This window comes from Saimiri boliviensis, chromosome 14 (genome assembly GCF_048565385.1).
Source record: "Saimiri boliviensis isolate mSaiBol1 chromosome 14, mSaiBol1.pri, whole genome shotgun sequence".
Taxonomy (NCBI): domain Eukaryota; kingdom Metazoa; phylum Chordata; class Mammalia; order Primates; family Cebidae; genus Saimiri; species Saimiri boliviensis.
The window spans coordinates 3249164-3264769 of record NC_133462.1 but is presented as its reverse complement, the minus strand read 5'-3'; the positions used below and the strand labels follow the sequence as shown (position 1 = coordinate 3264769).

At 56.8% G+C, this 15606-nt stretch overlaps 1 protein-coding gene across 6 annotated transcripts; it reads left to right on the top strand.

Moving 5' to 3' along the window:
- The first annotated feature begins 53 nt into the window (after positions 1–53).
- ZNF865 (zinc finger protein 865) lies at positions 54–15256 on the top strand. Of its 6 annotated transcripts, XM_074385889.1 has the most exons (4): positions 54–570; positions 1041–1173; positions 10548–10670; positions 11581–15256. In XM_074385889.1, exon 4 carries the CDS (start codon positions 11607–11609, stop codon positions 14784–14786), a length of 3180 nt encoding a protein of 1059 aa, XP_074241990.1. In that variant the 5' UTR covers positions 54–570; positions 1041–1173; positions 10548–10670; positions 11581–11606; the 3' UTR covers positions 14787–15256. The 6 variants fall into 6 exon arrangements, with proteins under 6 accessions (XP_074241990.1, XP_074241989.1, XP_074241991.1 ...); XM_074385888.1 differs by having other exon boundaries at positions 54–1173; XM_074385892.1 differs by lacking the exons at positions 54–570; positions 1041–1173 and adding an exon at positions 2129–2676.
- Positions 15257–15606: the final 350 nt, after the last annotated feature.

Below are 15606 nucleotides of genomic sequence, written 5' to 3'. Positions count from 1 at the left end.
CCATCCTCTCCTGCTTTCAAATGTTCTTCCTCGGCTACACCATCCTGCCCGGGGTGCCGGAAATTGGAGAGGAACCCTCGACCTGTGCCTCATGAGCGTGGTGCTCGTGGAAGAATGATTTCTGGGGGAGCCTTGGTCCCTTTCCCGTCCCCATCAGACCCCAAAGTCCAGTGGTCCCTCGGTATCCGTGGGGAATTAGTTCCACGACCCCCGCCGATACCAAGATCTGAGCATACTCAAGTCCAGCACTGGGCCCTGCGGAACCCGCGGATTTAGGAATATCGGCCCTCCGTATACTGTATGTTCCATCGGTATTCGGGTGAAAAAAGTCTGCCTCTCAGGGGACCTGCAGTTCAAAGCCGTGTTGTTCAAGGGTCAGCTGTATTCCCAATATACATCCAATCTAAAACATTGAACCTTCCATGAAAACCTGACCCTAGGTCCCACCCCCTCTATCCTAGCCAAATTCCTAGAAATTCTGCAGGCATTTTGCCCCAGCTCCTTGTCCTGAGAACCTACTCTTGCGAAGAAAAAATTGAGACGAACGTGTGAGCAGGACTGATGGTCTGGGTAAGGTTTAGAGATAAGGGGTGTGGCTTAGGGCGGGGCTAAGGAGCTACGGTTGGGGCTGAGACAGAGGGGCAAGGCTTATTGGGCAGTCAGGCAGGGAACTGGGAGGAGCTTAGGAGAAGGAGGTTAGAGTTGGGTGGAGCTTAAATAGGCCTAGGGGTTGCTCCGCAGAAAGTGACAGGTTTAGAGGAAATGTGATAGGGCTTATCTTCTAGAGTACGGGCCTGGAGATGGGGAAGAACCGGAGGAACTGTGTGAGGGTGGGGCGAGGAGGAAGGATTATTATATATATATATTTTTGGGACAGGGTCTCGCTCTGTCACCCAGGCTTGAATGCAGTGGCCTAATCACCGCGCACTGCAGCCTCGACCTCCCAAGCTCAAACAACCCTCCCACTTCAGCCTCCGGAATAGCTGAGACTTCAGGCGCGTGCCAGCATACCTGACTAATTTTTCTGTTTTTTTTTGTAGAGACGGGGTTTTGCCATATTGCCCAGGGTGGTCTTGAATTCCTGTGCTCAAGTAATCCGCCTGCCTTGGCCTCCCAAAGTGCTGGGATTACAGGCGTGAGCCACCACGCCAGGCCAAGAGGACTGATTTTAAGGTGAGGGGCAGAGCTTATAATTATTCAGCTCTTAGGTGGACGTGGTTCAGGGCCAGGGGCCGGGGCTTAACGGAGAAACTTCTAGGGAACAGGGTATAAGGAGAGGTGAGACTTAGGAGAAGGTGCTGAGGGGTGTGCACGACTGCTATGGAGGCTGTGGGGAGAGAAGTTAAGTATCTGAGAAAGAAGTAACTAAGGGAAGTTCCCGGGAGGAGGGAAGCTTAGCAAGAGGGGCTGAATGGGCTTGGGTTTGGCTGCTTGGGATGGGGCTGAGTTGGGAGCGGGGATTATATTGATCATGTGAGGCGGGCAGTGTCAAGTGTGGTAAAGCCATCCATGGCTCTTGACCAGCATGCAGCAGAATCAGCCGAAGAGTATCCCAAAACACGGATCCCTAGACTCCCACCCCCGGGGGCTTTTATTCTGCATGGTCTGAGCAGGCAGCCGGATACTGATATTGATGCTGCTGGTCTCCCAACTGTCCTTGACAACCATCGATTTAAAAACTGCTTTACGGCCGGGCGCGGTGGCTCAAGCCTGTAATCCCAGCACTTTGGGAGGCCGAGGCGGGTGGATCACGAGGTCAAGAGATCGAGACCATCCTGGTCAACATTGTGAAACCCCCTCTCTATTAAAAATACAAAAAAGTAGCTGGGCATGGTGGCACGTGCCTGTAATCCGAGCTACTCAGGAGGCTGAGACAGGAGAATTGCCTGAACCCAGGAGGCGGAGGTTGCGGTGAGCCGAGATCGCGCCATTGCACTCCAGCCTGGGTAACAAGAGTGAAACTCCGTCTCAAAAAAAAATAAATAAATAAATAAAAAATAAAAACTGCTTTACAGGTGGGAGGGTACTCAAAAGTCACGAGGTGCAGCTTAAATGCTATAGGGTGAAGGGGCGGGGCTTACATGCAAGGGGAGTGGTTCTGTATGGGGGCTGGGACGAAGGGAGCGTGGCTTAGGGATGGGTGAAGTTCCAGAGAGGAGCTTGGAGAGCGGGCGGAACAGGAGAAACTGCTTGACGGCTAGGGGAAGAAGACAAATTTTGAGACAGTGGGGGACTCAGAATTACGCTGTGAGATGGGCGTGGTTCAGGGCCAGGGGGTGGAGCTTCAGTGTGAGACTGGAGCTGGAGGTGTGGCTTAACCGGACGCCCAGAGCGTGTAGGTGGTGCCCTGAGAAGAGGCGGGCACACAAAGCGCAGGCGCACCTAGCTCAGCTCGTCCACCGGAAGCGGCCGAGCTTTCACCGCTCGCGTCCCCGAGTCAGTGCGCAAGCGCACTTCCCCCCTCCTGCTCCCCGCCACCGCCTTCTCTTTCCGATCCTCCACGCCGGCGCCTCGGGAACGGGCGCGACTTCCGCTTCCGGGCGGGCAGGCGGGCGGCACGGGGCTGCCGGGGAGGGGGGGAGGGGGCGGCACTTCCGGTCGGGCCCTCGGGTCTCCCCGGAGCGGCGGCGCCTCCTCCGCCTCCTCGGCCTCCTCCCGGCGGAGACCCCGGCGCCGGTGAGTGACGGGGTGCGTGGCCCGGGGGCCCGGGTGCAGCGTGGGCGGGGGGCCCCGCCCTGGCCGGTTCTGTTCCCCAGAGTGTCCCCCCACCCCTAGCAAGTCAGTGCAGCTCCCGCCCGGCCCTTGCCAGGGAACCCCCAATCACTGCTCCCCCGTAAGACCACTGCAGATAGCTCCCCCTTGAACGCCCCCAGCTAGGATGACTGCCAAAGCGCTTTCATTCGTGGCGATCCCCTAAACGGCTGCCAGGCCCCCCAACCGATACCTCCTCCTAGGATCCCCTCCACACAGCGCCCCCGTCATTGCTTCCTCAGGTCAGCCTCCAGATGCCATCAGCGTTGCCCCTCCCCGTGTCGGGCAGCTGCTCGTGGACCCTCTTCTTTAAGTGTCCTCTATAGAATTCTCCCCAGAGTGTTGCCTCAGTGATTTGCAGCAGAACTGCCCCCCCCCCCCGCGTTATCTCTGTTCATACACAGCAACAGCCCCCAGTGGCCCTGACCACCTCCCCCTCCAGCTGAACGCCTTTTCGTGGGTGTGAAAATACTTTCTATTCTGGTCAGCACCAAGAATGCCTCTTTTCCTTCTGCAGATCATCCAGTGATTCCCCTTAAGAATACATACCCCTTTCAAAGCCACCCCCCCGACACACCGCGGCGGGACAGCTCCCTCTAGAGTTCTTTCACACCCATATCCTCTCCCCATTCAGGTAGAAATATCTGCCTGCTTAGCTCCCGGCTCCCATGAAACACTCCTGTACCTCCTCTCACCCCACCCTCGCCATGGTCAGCCCCTGTCTTCATTACTTCTGCCACAGAAGTGTTCCGCAGTGAGGCCGCGAGGCCTTTCCTCCCAGGGTGTTACTCATCCTCTTCCCATGGCATGAACAACTCTTGCCCTGACCTGCAACTTCTTACCCAGTTCTCTGCCCTCGTCCTGGACTGTCTAGGGAAGACCCTTGACTTAACTAGGGTGTGACTTATTTCCTTTTAGGCATGCATTCTTCACTGAATGAGCATTGGCCATTCTAGCTCTGTTCCCCAGAGCGTCCCCCAACCCCTAGCAAGTCAGTGCAGCTCCCGCCCGGCCCTTGCCAGGGAACCCCCAATCACTGCTCCCCCGTGAGACCACTGCAGATAGCCGTGAAGGGGAGAGGTACCCAGCCTTCTCATTGTGCAGGGTTTTACTGTCTAGTCGATCAGAAACAAGTCAACAAAGATATGTGGGGTTTTGTGGGTTCTCTCAGAGCCTGATGAACTACTTTAAAGGTGAAACCCGTAGCCGGGCGCGGTGGCTCAAGCCTGTAATCCCAGCACTTTGGGAGGCCGAGGCGGGTGGATCACGAGGTCAAGAGATCGAGACCATCCTGGTCAACATGGTGAAACCCCGTCTCGACTAAAAATACAAAAAATTAGCTGGGCATGGTGGTGCGTGCCTGTAATCCCAGCTACTCGGGAGGCTGAGGCAGGAGAATTGCCTGAACCCAGGAGGCGGAGGTTGCAGTGAGCCGAGATCGTGCCATTGCACTCCAGCCTGGGTAACAAGAGCGAAACTCCATCTCAAAAAAAAAAAAAAAAAAAAAAAAAAGGTGAAACCCGAATTACAAGAAGCAGTTTAGCCATCCAGAGATCTGGGTGAACAGGCAGCAGAAACAGCAAGTGAGAAGGCCCTGATGTGGCTGTGACCGTGGGGACTGGGGGAGCAGCAGGGGAGGCTGGTGAGAGTGGAGTGGAAGATTGAAGGGAAGAACAAGAGGAAGGAAGGTTTGGTCTCAAAAAGGCTTTGGAGGTGAGGGCACTGGGATACATTATCTAGCCTTTTTGAGCTCTACCAAGCCCAGAATGATGTTCTTTCATTCATATGTTCATTCATAAACACTTGTTGAACACTTGTTTAATGAGTACCTACTTTACATTGGGGGTGCAACAGAGAACAAAATAGACAAGAATCCCTGTCCTCATAGGGTCGATATGCTAGTTGAGGGGAGAGATGATTAAAACACAAGATACAGGCCAGGCAAAGTGGCTCGTGCCTGTCATCCTACCAGTTGGGAAGGCCAATATGGAAGGATCGCTGGAGGCCAGGAGTTCAAGACGAACCCCTGGCAACATAGACCCTGTTTTTACAGAAATAATAATAATAAAAAAGCTAGGTGTGGTTGGTATGCACCTGCAGTCTCAGCTATTCAGGGGGCTGCGGTGGGAGGACTGCTTGAGCCCAGGAGTTCTAGGCTGCAGTGCAAAAAATTAAAATAAAGACCAAGAGTATATTTGCATGTTAAAAGTAAAATATCAGGGGAAAAAAAATACCGGGATAGAGATGGAGATGGGGAACAGTGGCATTAGGATGGCCTCTCCCAGGATATTCCTATGTCTTGTCATCTTGTCCTTCCCAAAACCCACACACCAAAAAGTTGTACAAGGGTATCAATTCCCCTTCTCCTGGACAACTGTGGCCCACTGAGGACTGCTCTTAAAAGCTCCCCAGCCCCAGGAGTGAAGTGATTAGGAGGATGAGCCCTGGATTCGATTAGGATTCACAGCTTTGAGCACACCACTCCCTCCTTTCCTAGTCTCATTCATTCACTTCTTCAAACAAAAACGTATCAAGCCAGGAACTGTTGTAAGTCCCGGGGATAGAAGAGTGAGCAAGAGAGAAAACTCCTTGCCTTTGTGAAGCCGATCTGGATGGGGAGGCCAGCAAAATCAAGGCAGAGAAGTCAACTATACAATGTTATAAACGATGATGAGCAGGAAGGAGAGAAATGAACAGAGTAGGGGAGATCCAGATGTGGGCCTGGGTGACAGGTAACTGGTTACTGAGAGGCTCATTGAGAAGACAGCTGAGCAATGATGGGAAGGAAGTGAAGGGGTGAGTGAGGTGGATGCCTGAGAGTCAGTATTACAGGCAGAAGCAACAGCCAGTGCAAAGGCCCTGGGGCAGGAATGGAGCGGGCACATTGGAATAGCAGCCAGGAGACTGTGGGGACTGTGTAGGTCATTGTAGGGACTGTGGCTTTTGAGCAAGATGGGGTTACTGTTTGATTTTGGACAGAGGGTGGACATGGTTTGGCTATAGTCCTCCTGTCAGTAAAATGGGAATAATATTAATACTTAAAAGTTTGTTGTGAAGTTTGAATGAAACAAGCCACGTAAGATACCTAAGCACAATGTTTGTTAGAGTTCAGCAAATGTTGGTGACTTGTCCTGGTCTTGCATCAAGCCAAGAGACTTGGGATTAGGTGGCAGGAAGGTGGGTGGAGCAATGCATGTATCCAGTATAAAGTGGGATGGGGATCCTCCTTCATTTTGGAGAGAGAAATATTGAAAGACAGCATGAGATAGACTCTGGAGCCTTGCTGCCTTTCTTCAGCCACTGGTCCTGCCATGAGTTTACAATGTGACTTGGGAAGTTTGTTTATTGATTGACTGATTGACTGAGACGGAGTCTTGCAGTGGGCTAGAGTGCAGTGGCACTATCTCAGCTCGCTACAACCTCTGCCTCCCAGGTTCACACTATTCTCCTGCCTCAGCCTCCTGAGTAGCTGGGATTACAGGCGCACACCACCACACCAGCTAATTTTTTTTTTTTTTTTCGAGACGGAGTTTTGCTCTTGTTACCCAGGCTGGAGTGCAATGGCGCGATCTCGGCTCACCGCAACCTCCGCCTCCTGGGTTCAGGCAATTCTCCTGCCTCAGCCTCCTGAGTAGCTGGGATTACAGGCACGTGCCACCATGCCCAGCTAATTTTTTGTATTTTTAGTAGAGACGGGGTTTCACCATGTTGACCAGGATGGTCTCGATCTCTCGACCTCGTGATCCACCCGCCTCGGCCTCCCAAAGTGCTGGGATTACAGGCTTGAGCCACCGCGCCTGGCTTAATTTTTTTTTTTTTTTTTTTTTGAGACGGAGTTTCGTTCTTGTTACCCAGGCTGGAGTGCAATGGTGCGATCTCGGCTCACCGCAACCTCCGCCTCCCAGGTTCAGGCAATTCTCCTGCCTCAGCCTCCTGAGTAGCTGGGATTACAGGCACGTGCCACCATGCCCAGCTAATTTTTTGTATTTTTAGTAGAGGCGGGGTTTCACCATGTTGACCAGGATGGTCTCGATCTCTCGACCTCGTGATCCACCCGCCTCGGCCTCCCAAAGTGCTGGGATTACAAGCTTGAGCCACCGCGTCCGGCCAATTTTTTGTATTTTTAGTAGAGATGGGGTTTCACTCTGTTGGCCAGACTGGTCTTGAACTCTTGACCTTGTGATCAGCTCACCTCAGCCTCCTAAAGTGCTGGGATTATAGGTGTGAACCTGGCCCTTATTTATTTTTGAGAGATGGAGTCTCACTCTGTTGCTCAGCCTGGAGGGCCTGGAGTGAGCTCACTGCAACCTCTGCCTCCTGGGTTCAATCAGTTATCCTGCCTCAGCTTCCCAAGCAGCTGGACCTACAGGTGTTCACCACCAGGCCCAACTGATTTTTGTCTTTTTAGTAGATATGGGGTTTCATTATATGTTGGCCAGGCTGGTCTCGAACTTCCGACCTCAGGTGATCCACCCACCTCAGCCTCCGGAAGTGCTGGGATTACAGGCATGAGCCACTGCACCTGGCCTGACTTTGGAAGTTTAATTTACGTATCTGGCTCTCAGTCTCTTCCTTTGTATTTCAGAGTCAAAAATTGTAACCATCTCCTACGGTTAGTGGGAGGATTGGTTGAGTAAACACACATAAGAGCTAGAAGAGTACTGGGCTGGTAGAAAGCACTCATCCAGTGTTATATGTCACTTTATGTTTGACAAACTAGAAGTTTGTCACCAGGCAGCTTTGTTGCAGCAGAATGGCCCATCATGCTTCTCTCCACATAAAACCCTCCTATGACATCCCCACTTAAAGACACCTGTTTAGGCCTGGCCTGGTGGTTCAGGCGTGTAATCCCGGCACTTAGCACTTTGGGAGGCCGAGGTGGGTGGATCACAAGGTCAGGAGTTCAAGACCAGCCAGGCCAATGTGGTGAAACCCCGTCTCTACTAAAAATACAAAATTAGCTGGGCATGGTGACATGTGCCTGTAATCCCAGCTGCTCAGGAAACCTGAGGTAGGAGAATCGCTCAAATCCCGGAGGCGGAGGTTGCAGTGAGCCCGGGTGACAGAGAAGACGCCATCTCAAAAACAAAACAAAACAAAAAAACCCACCAGTTTAGGCGTGAGTCATATGAAAGAGGAAATGTCTCTGGTTTCCTAGTGGAAATTATCATGAGCCTGATCAATTCTGTCCACCACTGATGTATCCCCTCCAGCATCTACACACCCTGCCCTCAGTGACATTCCTCATGACATCATTTCCCCAGGAATCCCTGGGATCACTGAGCTCCATTTCTGCTAAATGTCCCCCTCATGACATCATTTCCCCAGGAATCCCTGGGATCACTGAGCTCCATTTCTGCTAAATGTCCCCCTCCGTTCCTCTGGGAGTTTGGTCAGCTTAGTCTCATCCTTTCATTCCACAAATATCAAGATAGACATTCCCAGCTATGCATTTCCCTCTGAGCACTGCTTTTGCTGCACCTCCTCAGCTTTGGCACGTTGTTTTCATTTTCATTAATTGCTAAGCATTTTCTCTTTTTTTGAGACAGAGTTTCGCTCTTGTCACCCAGGCTAGAGTGCAGTGGCACGGTCTCAGCTCACTCCAACCTCTGCTTCCCAAGTTCAAGCGATTCTCCTGCCTCAGGTTCCCAAGTAGCTGGGATTACAAGCATGTGCCACCAAGCCTGGCTAATTTTTGTATTTTTAGTAGAGACAGGGTTTCACCATGTTGGCCAGGCTGGTCTTGAACTCCTGACCTCAGATGATCCTCCTGCCTCGGCCTCCCAAAGTGCTGGGACTACAGGCGTGAGCCACTGTGCCCAGCCAGCATTTTCTAATGTATGATTTCTTTGTGGACCCACTAGCGATGTAAGGAAAGCAGTGTTTCATTTTCACATATCAGTAAATATTTGCCAAGCACCCACACTGTGCCAGGTGCTATGCTAAGTGCTGGGGTCACAGAGCTAGACAGGTCAAGTCCTTGCTTTGCTAGAGAGGGGCCAAACAGTAAACACACAGAAAAGGAGTATCAATAAGTTGCTGGTAATGACGATGATGAATAACCTACAGCTGATGAGGGGCTAGAGAGTGATGGGGTGGGGAGTGCTGAGTAGAGGCCCAAGGAGCCTCCTGTGGGAGCCTTGTTGAAATCTGGGGAAGAACATTCCAGGCAGAGGAGAGCGTAATCACCACCGTCTCCTACCAGGCCTCTCGTATAGACACCCCTTATAGCCCAGAGGACACCTCTCAATGAAGCTCTTATCCTGATAGTTCCACCCGCACCTTCCTTCACTCTGGGAACAATCCCCGGTGAAACACCACCGTGGGGCCAGGGGTGTGAATGGGGTTCAAGCCCACTGATCCAGACTGTTACCCTGTGACTACTGGCAACTCACTTTGCCTCTCTGTGCCTTCATTTTCTAATTTATCCAGTGGCGGTAACAGCTGCTCCTATTTCTTAGCTTCCAGGCTGTGGCACCCTAGGGCTGCTATGGCGCCTGGGGGCTGCTCAGCTGCTCCTATTAGAGTTGTGGGGAGTCAGTGAATTAATACGTGTAACGTGCTTAGAACAGTGGCTGGCCTCTAGTAAATGCCCAATCGGTGGTAGCTGTGATTGATGTGTGGTCTGATGGAGGCAAGCTAGGTCAGTGGCTTCTTTCCCCAAACACTCTTCCCTCCCTCCCCACAGCACCCTAAGGCACCCGCTGCTCCCTGCATCCTTACGGCCTGCGCTTTCCTCCCTGTCCGGTCAGCCCCCTCCAGAGCTGTCTCCCCAACTTAGGTTTCACCTACAGCCTTCCAATTACCACCCTAGCCACGCCTGTCCTCTTTCCGGAGATCAGATTAAACCGAGGGGGTGTGAAGGGCATGGGATGTTGAGTCTTGTCCAAGGACAAGGACACCCGGAGCTGGAGACTAAAAATATCTCACTCCAGGATGGCGTTTGGGGTGGAAGAGACACTCACCCCTCACCTGTGGGAGGAGAGAGCAGCCCGATGGATAGAGGATAAAGGGCCCAGGCCTGGGTAGGAATCCCCTTGACCCCTGCAGTGGTCTGGGCCCCCATCAGGTAGGGATGATGAACAGGAAGCGGGTCAGACCTCACAGGCCCTTCTCCGACTGACCCTGCCCCCACTCTGGAGGTGTTTCCCCATGCCAGCGGGAAGAGTAAGCTCAGAGATCAGTTACGGGAGCTGAGGTTCTGGTGTGCTGTGGGGTACACACATGGATACCTGCAATCTGGAATGAAAAGTCGGCTAAAGGAGGCACCAGAGAATGATGCCAGGGTGGGGGGGTGTCAGGAGAAGCTCCACTAAGGGCGAGGACGGGAACTCAAGTCTGTTGCTCGGCTCAGCCCAGGTGTGTGGTGTCATGGATGGTACAGATACCTCAGGGGGTTGAATGCATTCTGCTGATGCGTGTGTTTCATTTCCTTCTGTTCCAACCCCCTTCAATCTCCCTGTGGTATAGAGTACCCCGCCCCAGTCCGATTTTAAACATGGAGAAAGTGTGGATCCCAGTGGAGATGGCATTTAAACCGAGCTCTTTCCAAGCCCAGGGTCTGTGTGTTTTGACTGCATCAGGCCACCTTCTGACTACATACCAGCCCCCTTGCTGAATTTATTTCTCCCAGGCAAGCAAATTCTCCTTTCCACTTTGTATTAGTATTAAAAGAGTGCACCCCCCCGCCATACTGACTTCTTTTTCAGCTCTCTAGGCTTGTCCTGACTTCCTTATTTCTACTGCTAGTAGTAACAATGATAACAGTATCATATCTTCTCTTTTTTAATTTTTAGAGCCGGGTCTTGCTCTGTCACCCAGGCTGGAGTGCAGTGTTGTGATCACAGCTCATTGTAGCCTCCATCTCCTGGGCTCAAGCAGTTCTGCTGTCTCAGCCTCCCAAAGTGCTGGGATTACAGGTGTGACCCACTGCACCCCACTGACACCTTCTATGTACTGAGTGCTTACAGAGTGCCAGGAACCGCCCCCCTCAGAGCCTTACACATAGGAGCGTGTTGAAGCCTCACAAACCTGTGAGGTAGGCAGGTGCTTTGTCCCCATTTGAAGATGAGGAAGTGGAGGCACAGAAAGGTTCTGTCACCTGCCCATGGCCACACAGCTAGAAAGTGGCAGGGCTTACATTTGAACCTGGCAGTCTGACACCAGAGTCTTCCGTCCTAATCGTGCTGATAGAAACTCTTATTACCCTTAACATTATCCTCACTTGAGGATCAAACCTGAAGGGATGAGGATTGCGGGCTGGGGTGGGGGAGGGAGCAGGAGTATGCAGAAAAGCAGAGGGTCTGAGAGGGTTTGGAAAGAACCCAGTCCAGAAGCCCCCAGGGTGTTGGGAGAATTGGAGTTTGAGAAGGAGAGAAAGTAGAGGGCTCCGACCGGGGGCGGTGGCTCACAGCCATGATCCCAGCAGTTTAGGAGGTGGAGGCGGGAGGATCACTTGAGGCCAGTAGTTTGAGACAGGCTGGGCAACAAAGCAAGACCCTGTGTCTACAAATAATAGAGGGCCTGCAGGTGGTGTGGAGGAGAGGGTCTGGGGATGGCAGCAAAGCTGTCATGACCCCAGAAAAGATGGGAAGGAGGGTGGGAGTTGAGAACACAGAGGGAAGGTGAAGGCGAATCGGAGAGGCAGGGGGCAGGAGCCAAGAGGAAGGGCTGCCCTTCGGGGTGGACAGGCAGAGGGACTAGAAGCCCAAACCTGGCAGGTGAGGGGGTGATCCCCACCTGGATGGATGGGGGGGTGCATAGCTCCCTTCACCTGTGGGGAGACCCAGCGCCCCGGCCGTGTCCTCAGCCCCCTCCTCCTCTTCACAGGGTCTCGAGTCTCCTACTTGCCGGAGATGGAGGCGAACCCAGTGGGCAGCGGAGCCGGGGGAGGCGGGAGCGGCGGCCTTGGGGGCGAGGACGGGGTGCACTTCCAGAGCTACCCCTTCGACTTCCTGGAATTCCTCAACCACCAGCGCTTCGAGCCCATGGAACTGTATGGGGAACACGCCAAGGCGGTGGCGGCCCTGCCCTGCGCCCCCGGCCCCCCGCCGCAGCCCCCGCCGCAGCCGCCGCCCCCGCAGTATGACTACCCGCCCCAGTCCACCTTCAAGCCCAAGGCGGAGATGCCCTCCTCTTCCTCCTCGTCCTCCTCGTCCTCCTCCTCGTCCTCCTCATCCTCCTCTTCGTCCTCTTCCTCTTCTCAAGCCAAGAAGCCGGATCCGCCCCTGCCGCCCGCCTTCGGGGCCCCCCCTCCTCCCCTCTTTGATGCTGCTTTTCCCACCCCACAGTGGGGCATCGTGGACCTCTCGGGACACCAGCACTTGTTTGGGAACCTGAAGCGAGGTGGGCCCGCATCCGGGCCGGGGGTGACGCCCGGGCTGGGCGCTCCTGCGGGGGCCCCAGGGCCACTGCCCGCCCCCTCACAGACCCCGCCGGGACCCCCCGCGGCGGTGGCCTGCGACCCCACCAAGGACGACAAGGGCTACTTCCGGAGGCTGAAGTACCTGATGGAGCGGCGCTTCCCCTGCGGCGTGTGCCAGAAGTCCTTCAAGCAGTCCTCGCACCTGGTCCAGCACATGCTGGTGCACTCGGGAGAGCGGCCCTATGAGTGCGGTGTCTGCGGCCGCACCTACAACCACGTGTCCAGCCTCATCCGCCACCGCCGCTGCCACAAGGACGTGCCCCCGGCCGCGGGGGGCCCGCCCCAGCCCGGTCCCCAGCTCCCGCAGCTGGGCCTCCCGGCGCCCGCTGCCAGCACTGCGGCTGCCACCGCCGCCCCCTCCACCGTGTCCTCGGGTCCTCCCCCCACGCCCACGGCTCCCACCCCCTCCGCAGACGGTAGCGCTGCCCCTGCTGGTGTTGGGGTGGCCCCTCCCGCCACCGGGGGTGGCGACGGCCCGTTCGCCTGTCCGCTCTGCTGGAAGGTTTTCAAGAAGCCCAGTCATCTGCACCAGCACCAGATCATCCACACAGGCGAGAAGCCCTTCTCCTGCTCCGTGTGCAGCAAGAGCTTCAACCGCAGGGAGAGCCTGAAGCGCCACGTGAAGACGCACTCCGCGGACCTGCTGCGCCTGCCCTGCGGCATCTGCGGGAAGGCCTTCCGCGACGCCTCCTACCTCCTCAAGCACCAGGCGGCCCACGCGGGCGCGGGGGGACCTCGGCCCGTGTACCCCTGCGACCTGTGTGGCAAGTCCTACTCGGCGCCGCAGAGCCTGCTCCGCCACAAGGCCGCCCACGCCCCGCCCGCTGCCGCCCCCGCCGCCGAGGCCCCCAAGGATGGGGCGGCCTCCGCTCCGCAGCCCCCGCCCACCTTCCCCCCGGGCCCGTACCTCCTGCCCCCCGACCCTCCCGCCACCGACAGTGAGAAGGCGGCCGCGGCAGCTGCAGCGGTGGTGTACGGCGCCGTGCCCGTCCCGCTCCTGGGCGCCCATCCGCTGCTGCTCGGCGGCGCTGGGACCAGTGGGGCGGCAGGCTCGGGCGCCAGCGTCCAGGGAAAGACGTTCTGCTGCGGCATCTGCGGGCGCGGCTTCGGGCGCCGCGAGACCCTGAAGCGTCACGAGCGCATTCACACGGGCGAGAAGCCCCATCAGTGCCCCGTGTGCGGGAAGCGCTTCCGTGAATCCTTCCACTTGAGCAAGCACCACGTGGTGCACACGCGCGAGCGGCCATACAAGTGTGAGCTGTGCGGCAAGGTCTTTGGCTACCCTCAGAGCCTCACCCGCCACCGCCAGGTGCACCGGCTCCAGCTGCCCTGCGCCCTGGCCGGGGCCGCGGGCCTCCCCTCCACCCAGGGCGCCCCGGGGGCCTGTGGGCCGGGGGCCTCGGGCGCGGCCGCAGGGCCCGCGGATGGGCTGAGCTACGCCTGCTCGGACTGCGGCGAGCACTTCCCGGATCTCTTTCACGTCATGAGCCACAAGGAGGCCCACATGGCAGAGAAGCCATACGGCTGCGACGCCTGCGGCAAGACCTTCGGCTTCATCGAGAACCTCATGTGGCACAAGCTGGTCCACCAGGCCGCCCCTGAGCGCCTGCTCCCGCCCACACCCGGCGGCACGCAGCCCCCAGACGGCTCCAGCGGCACGGATGCAGCCAGTGTGCTGGACAACGGGCTGGCAGGGGAGGTGGGGGCAGCCGTGGCGGCGCTAGCTGGGGTATCCGGCGGCGAGGACGCAGGCGGGTCAGCAGTGGCGGGGGCCGGCGGGGGTGCCAGTTCAGGCCCGGAGCGCTTCAGCTGTGCCACGTGCGGCCAGAGTTTCAAGCACTTCCTGGGTCTCGTGACTCACAAGTACGTGCACCTGGTGCGACGGACCCTGGGCTGCGGCCTCTGCGGCCAGAGCTTCGCGGGCGCCTACGACCTGCTCCTGCACCGCCGCAGCCATCGGCAGAAGCGGGGCTTCCGCTGCCCGGTGTGCGGGAAGCGCTTCTGGGAGGCGGCCCTGCTGATGCGCCACCAGCGCTGCCACACGGAACAGCGGCCATATCGGTGCGGCGTGTGCGGCCGAGGCTTTCTGCGCTCCTGGTACCTGCGGCAGCACCGCGTGGTGCACACTGGCGAGCGGGCCTTCAAGTGTGGTGTGTGCGCCAAGCGCTTCGCGCAGTCTTCCAGCCTGGCCGAGCACCGGCGGCTGCACGCCGTGGCCCGGCCCCAGCGCTGCAGTGCCTGCGGCAAGACCTTCCGCTACCGCTCCAACCTGCTGGAGCACCAACGGCTGCACCTGGGCGAGCGCGCCTACCGCTGCGAGCACTGCGGCAAGGGCTTCTTCTACCTGAGCTCGGTGCTGCGCCACCAGCGCGCCCACGAGCCGCCGCGGCCCGAGCTCCGCTGCCCCGCCTGCCTCAAGGCCTTCAAGGATCCCGGCTACTTCCGTAAGCACCTGGCTGCCCACCAGGGCGGCCGGCCCTTCCGCTGCTCCTCCTGCGGCGAGGGCTTCGCCAATACCTACGGCCTCAAGAAACACCGCCTGGCGCATAAGGCGGAGAACCTCGGGGGTCCTGGAGCAGGGGCGGGCACTTTGGCCGGGAAGGATGCCTGACCGAGGGCTTCCCATCCCACGCCCACCAGAGGCCCCCTTCTGGACTCCCTCCTACCAGGGCTCATCAGACTCTTCCCCCCGCCCCCGCTGTTGCCCGCTCCTTCAGAACTTCGACGGACTGGCGACCTTCAGGCGCACGCCCGACAGGCTCACGACTGAATCACTCCCATCCTCGACCTCTCCGCCCTCTCCTCATCCCGTCAGACACTGAACCCGATCCTCCGTCCAACCCTCTCTTGTGACCCTCATCAGTCCCCCGCCCCAGCAGCGCTCTGCCCCAGTAAACTTTGGCGGAGATGGGTCTGAACAGCCCCCTCCCCGTCCTTTGAAATCTGGCTGGACAGTGGAGTATGCACAGAGTTGGGAGGGCACAAGGGGGTGCTGGGTGCTCTTTGGGGTGGGCGGGTGGGAGTCGGGGTGGCAGACGCGGCTTGTACAAAGCGGAGAATAATAAACCTTATCATGAGGGCCGCTGGAGTCCATTCTTGCATGCCACCCAGGGAGAGTGGGGATTACATGGTGCCAAAGCACAAAGTTAAAACTTGTTTCCTCTGCAATTTTGATTCCGGGCGTCTCTGCCTCTCACTCACTCTCATTCAACGGGGACTTACTGAGAATTTGCCTTATTCCCAGCTTAGTCTATGAGCTGAGCAAATGGAGATGGACAAGACAGGTAAGTGTCTGCTCTCGGGAACTGACTTAACATGCCCGGTCTCCTCTCCTTCCTGGTGCTTTCAGCCTTTGTTCACTCCGCCCGCACTTCCGGAGGCCTCCTGCCTGCCCAGCCCTGAGCTGAGGGGAAACAGATGCACTGGACCTG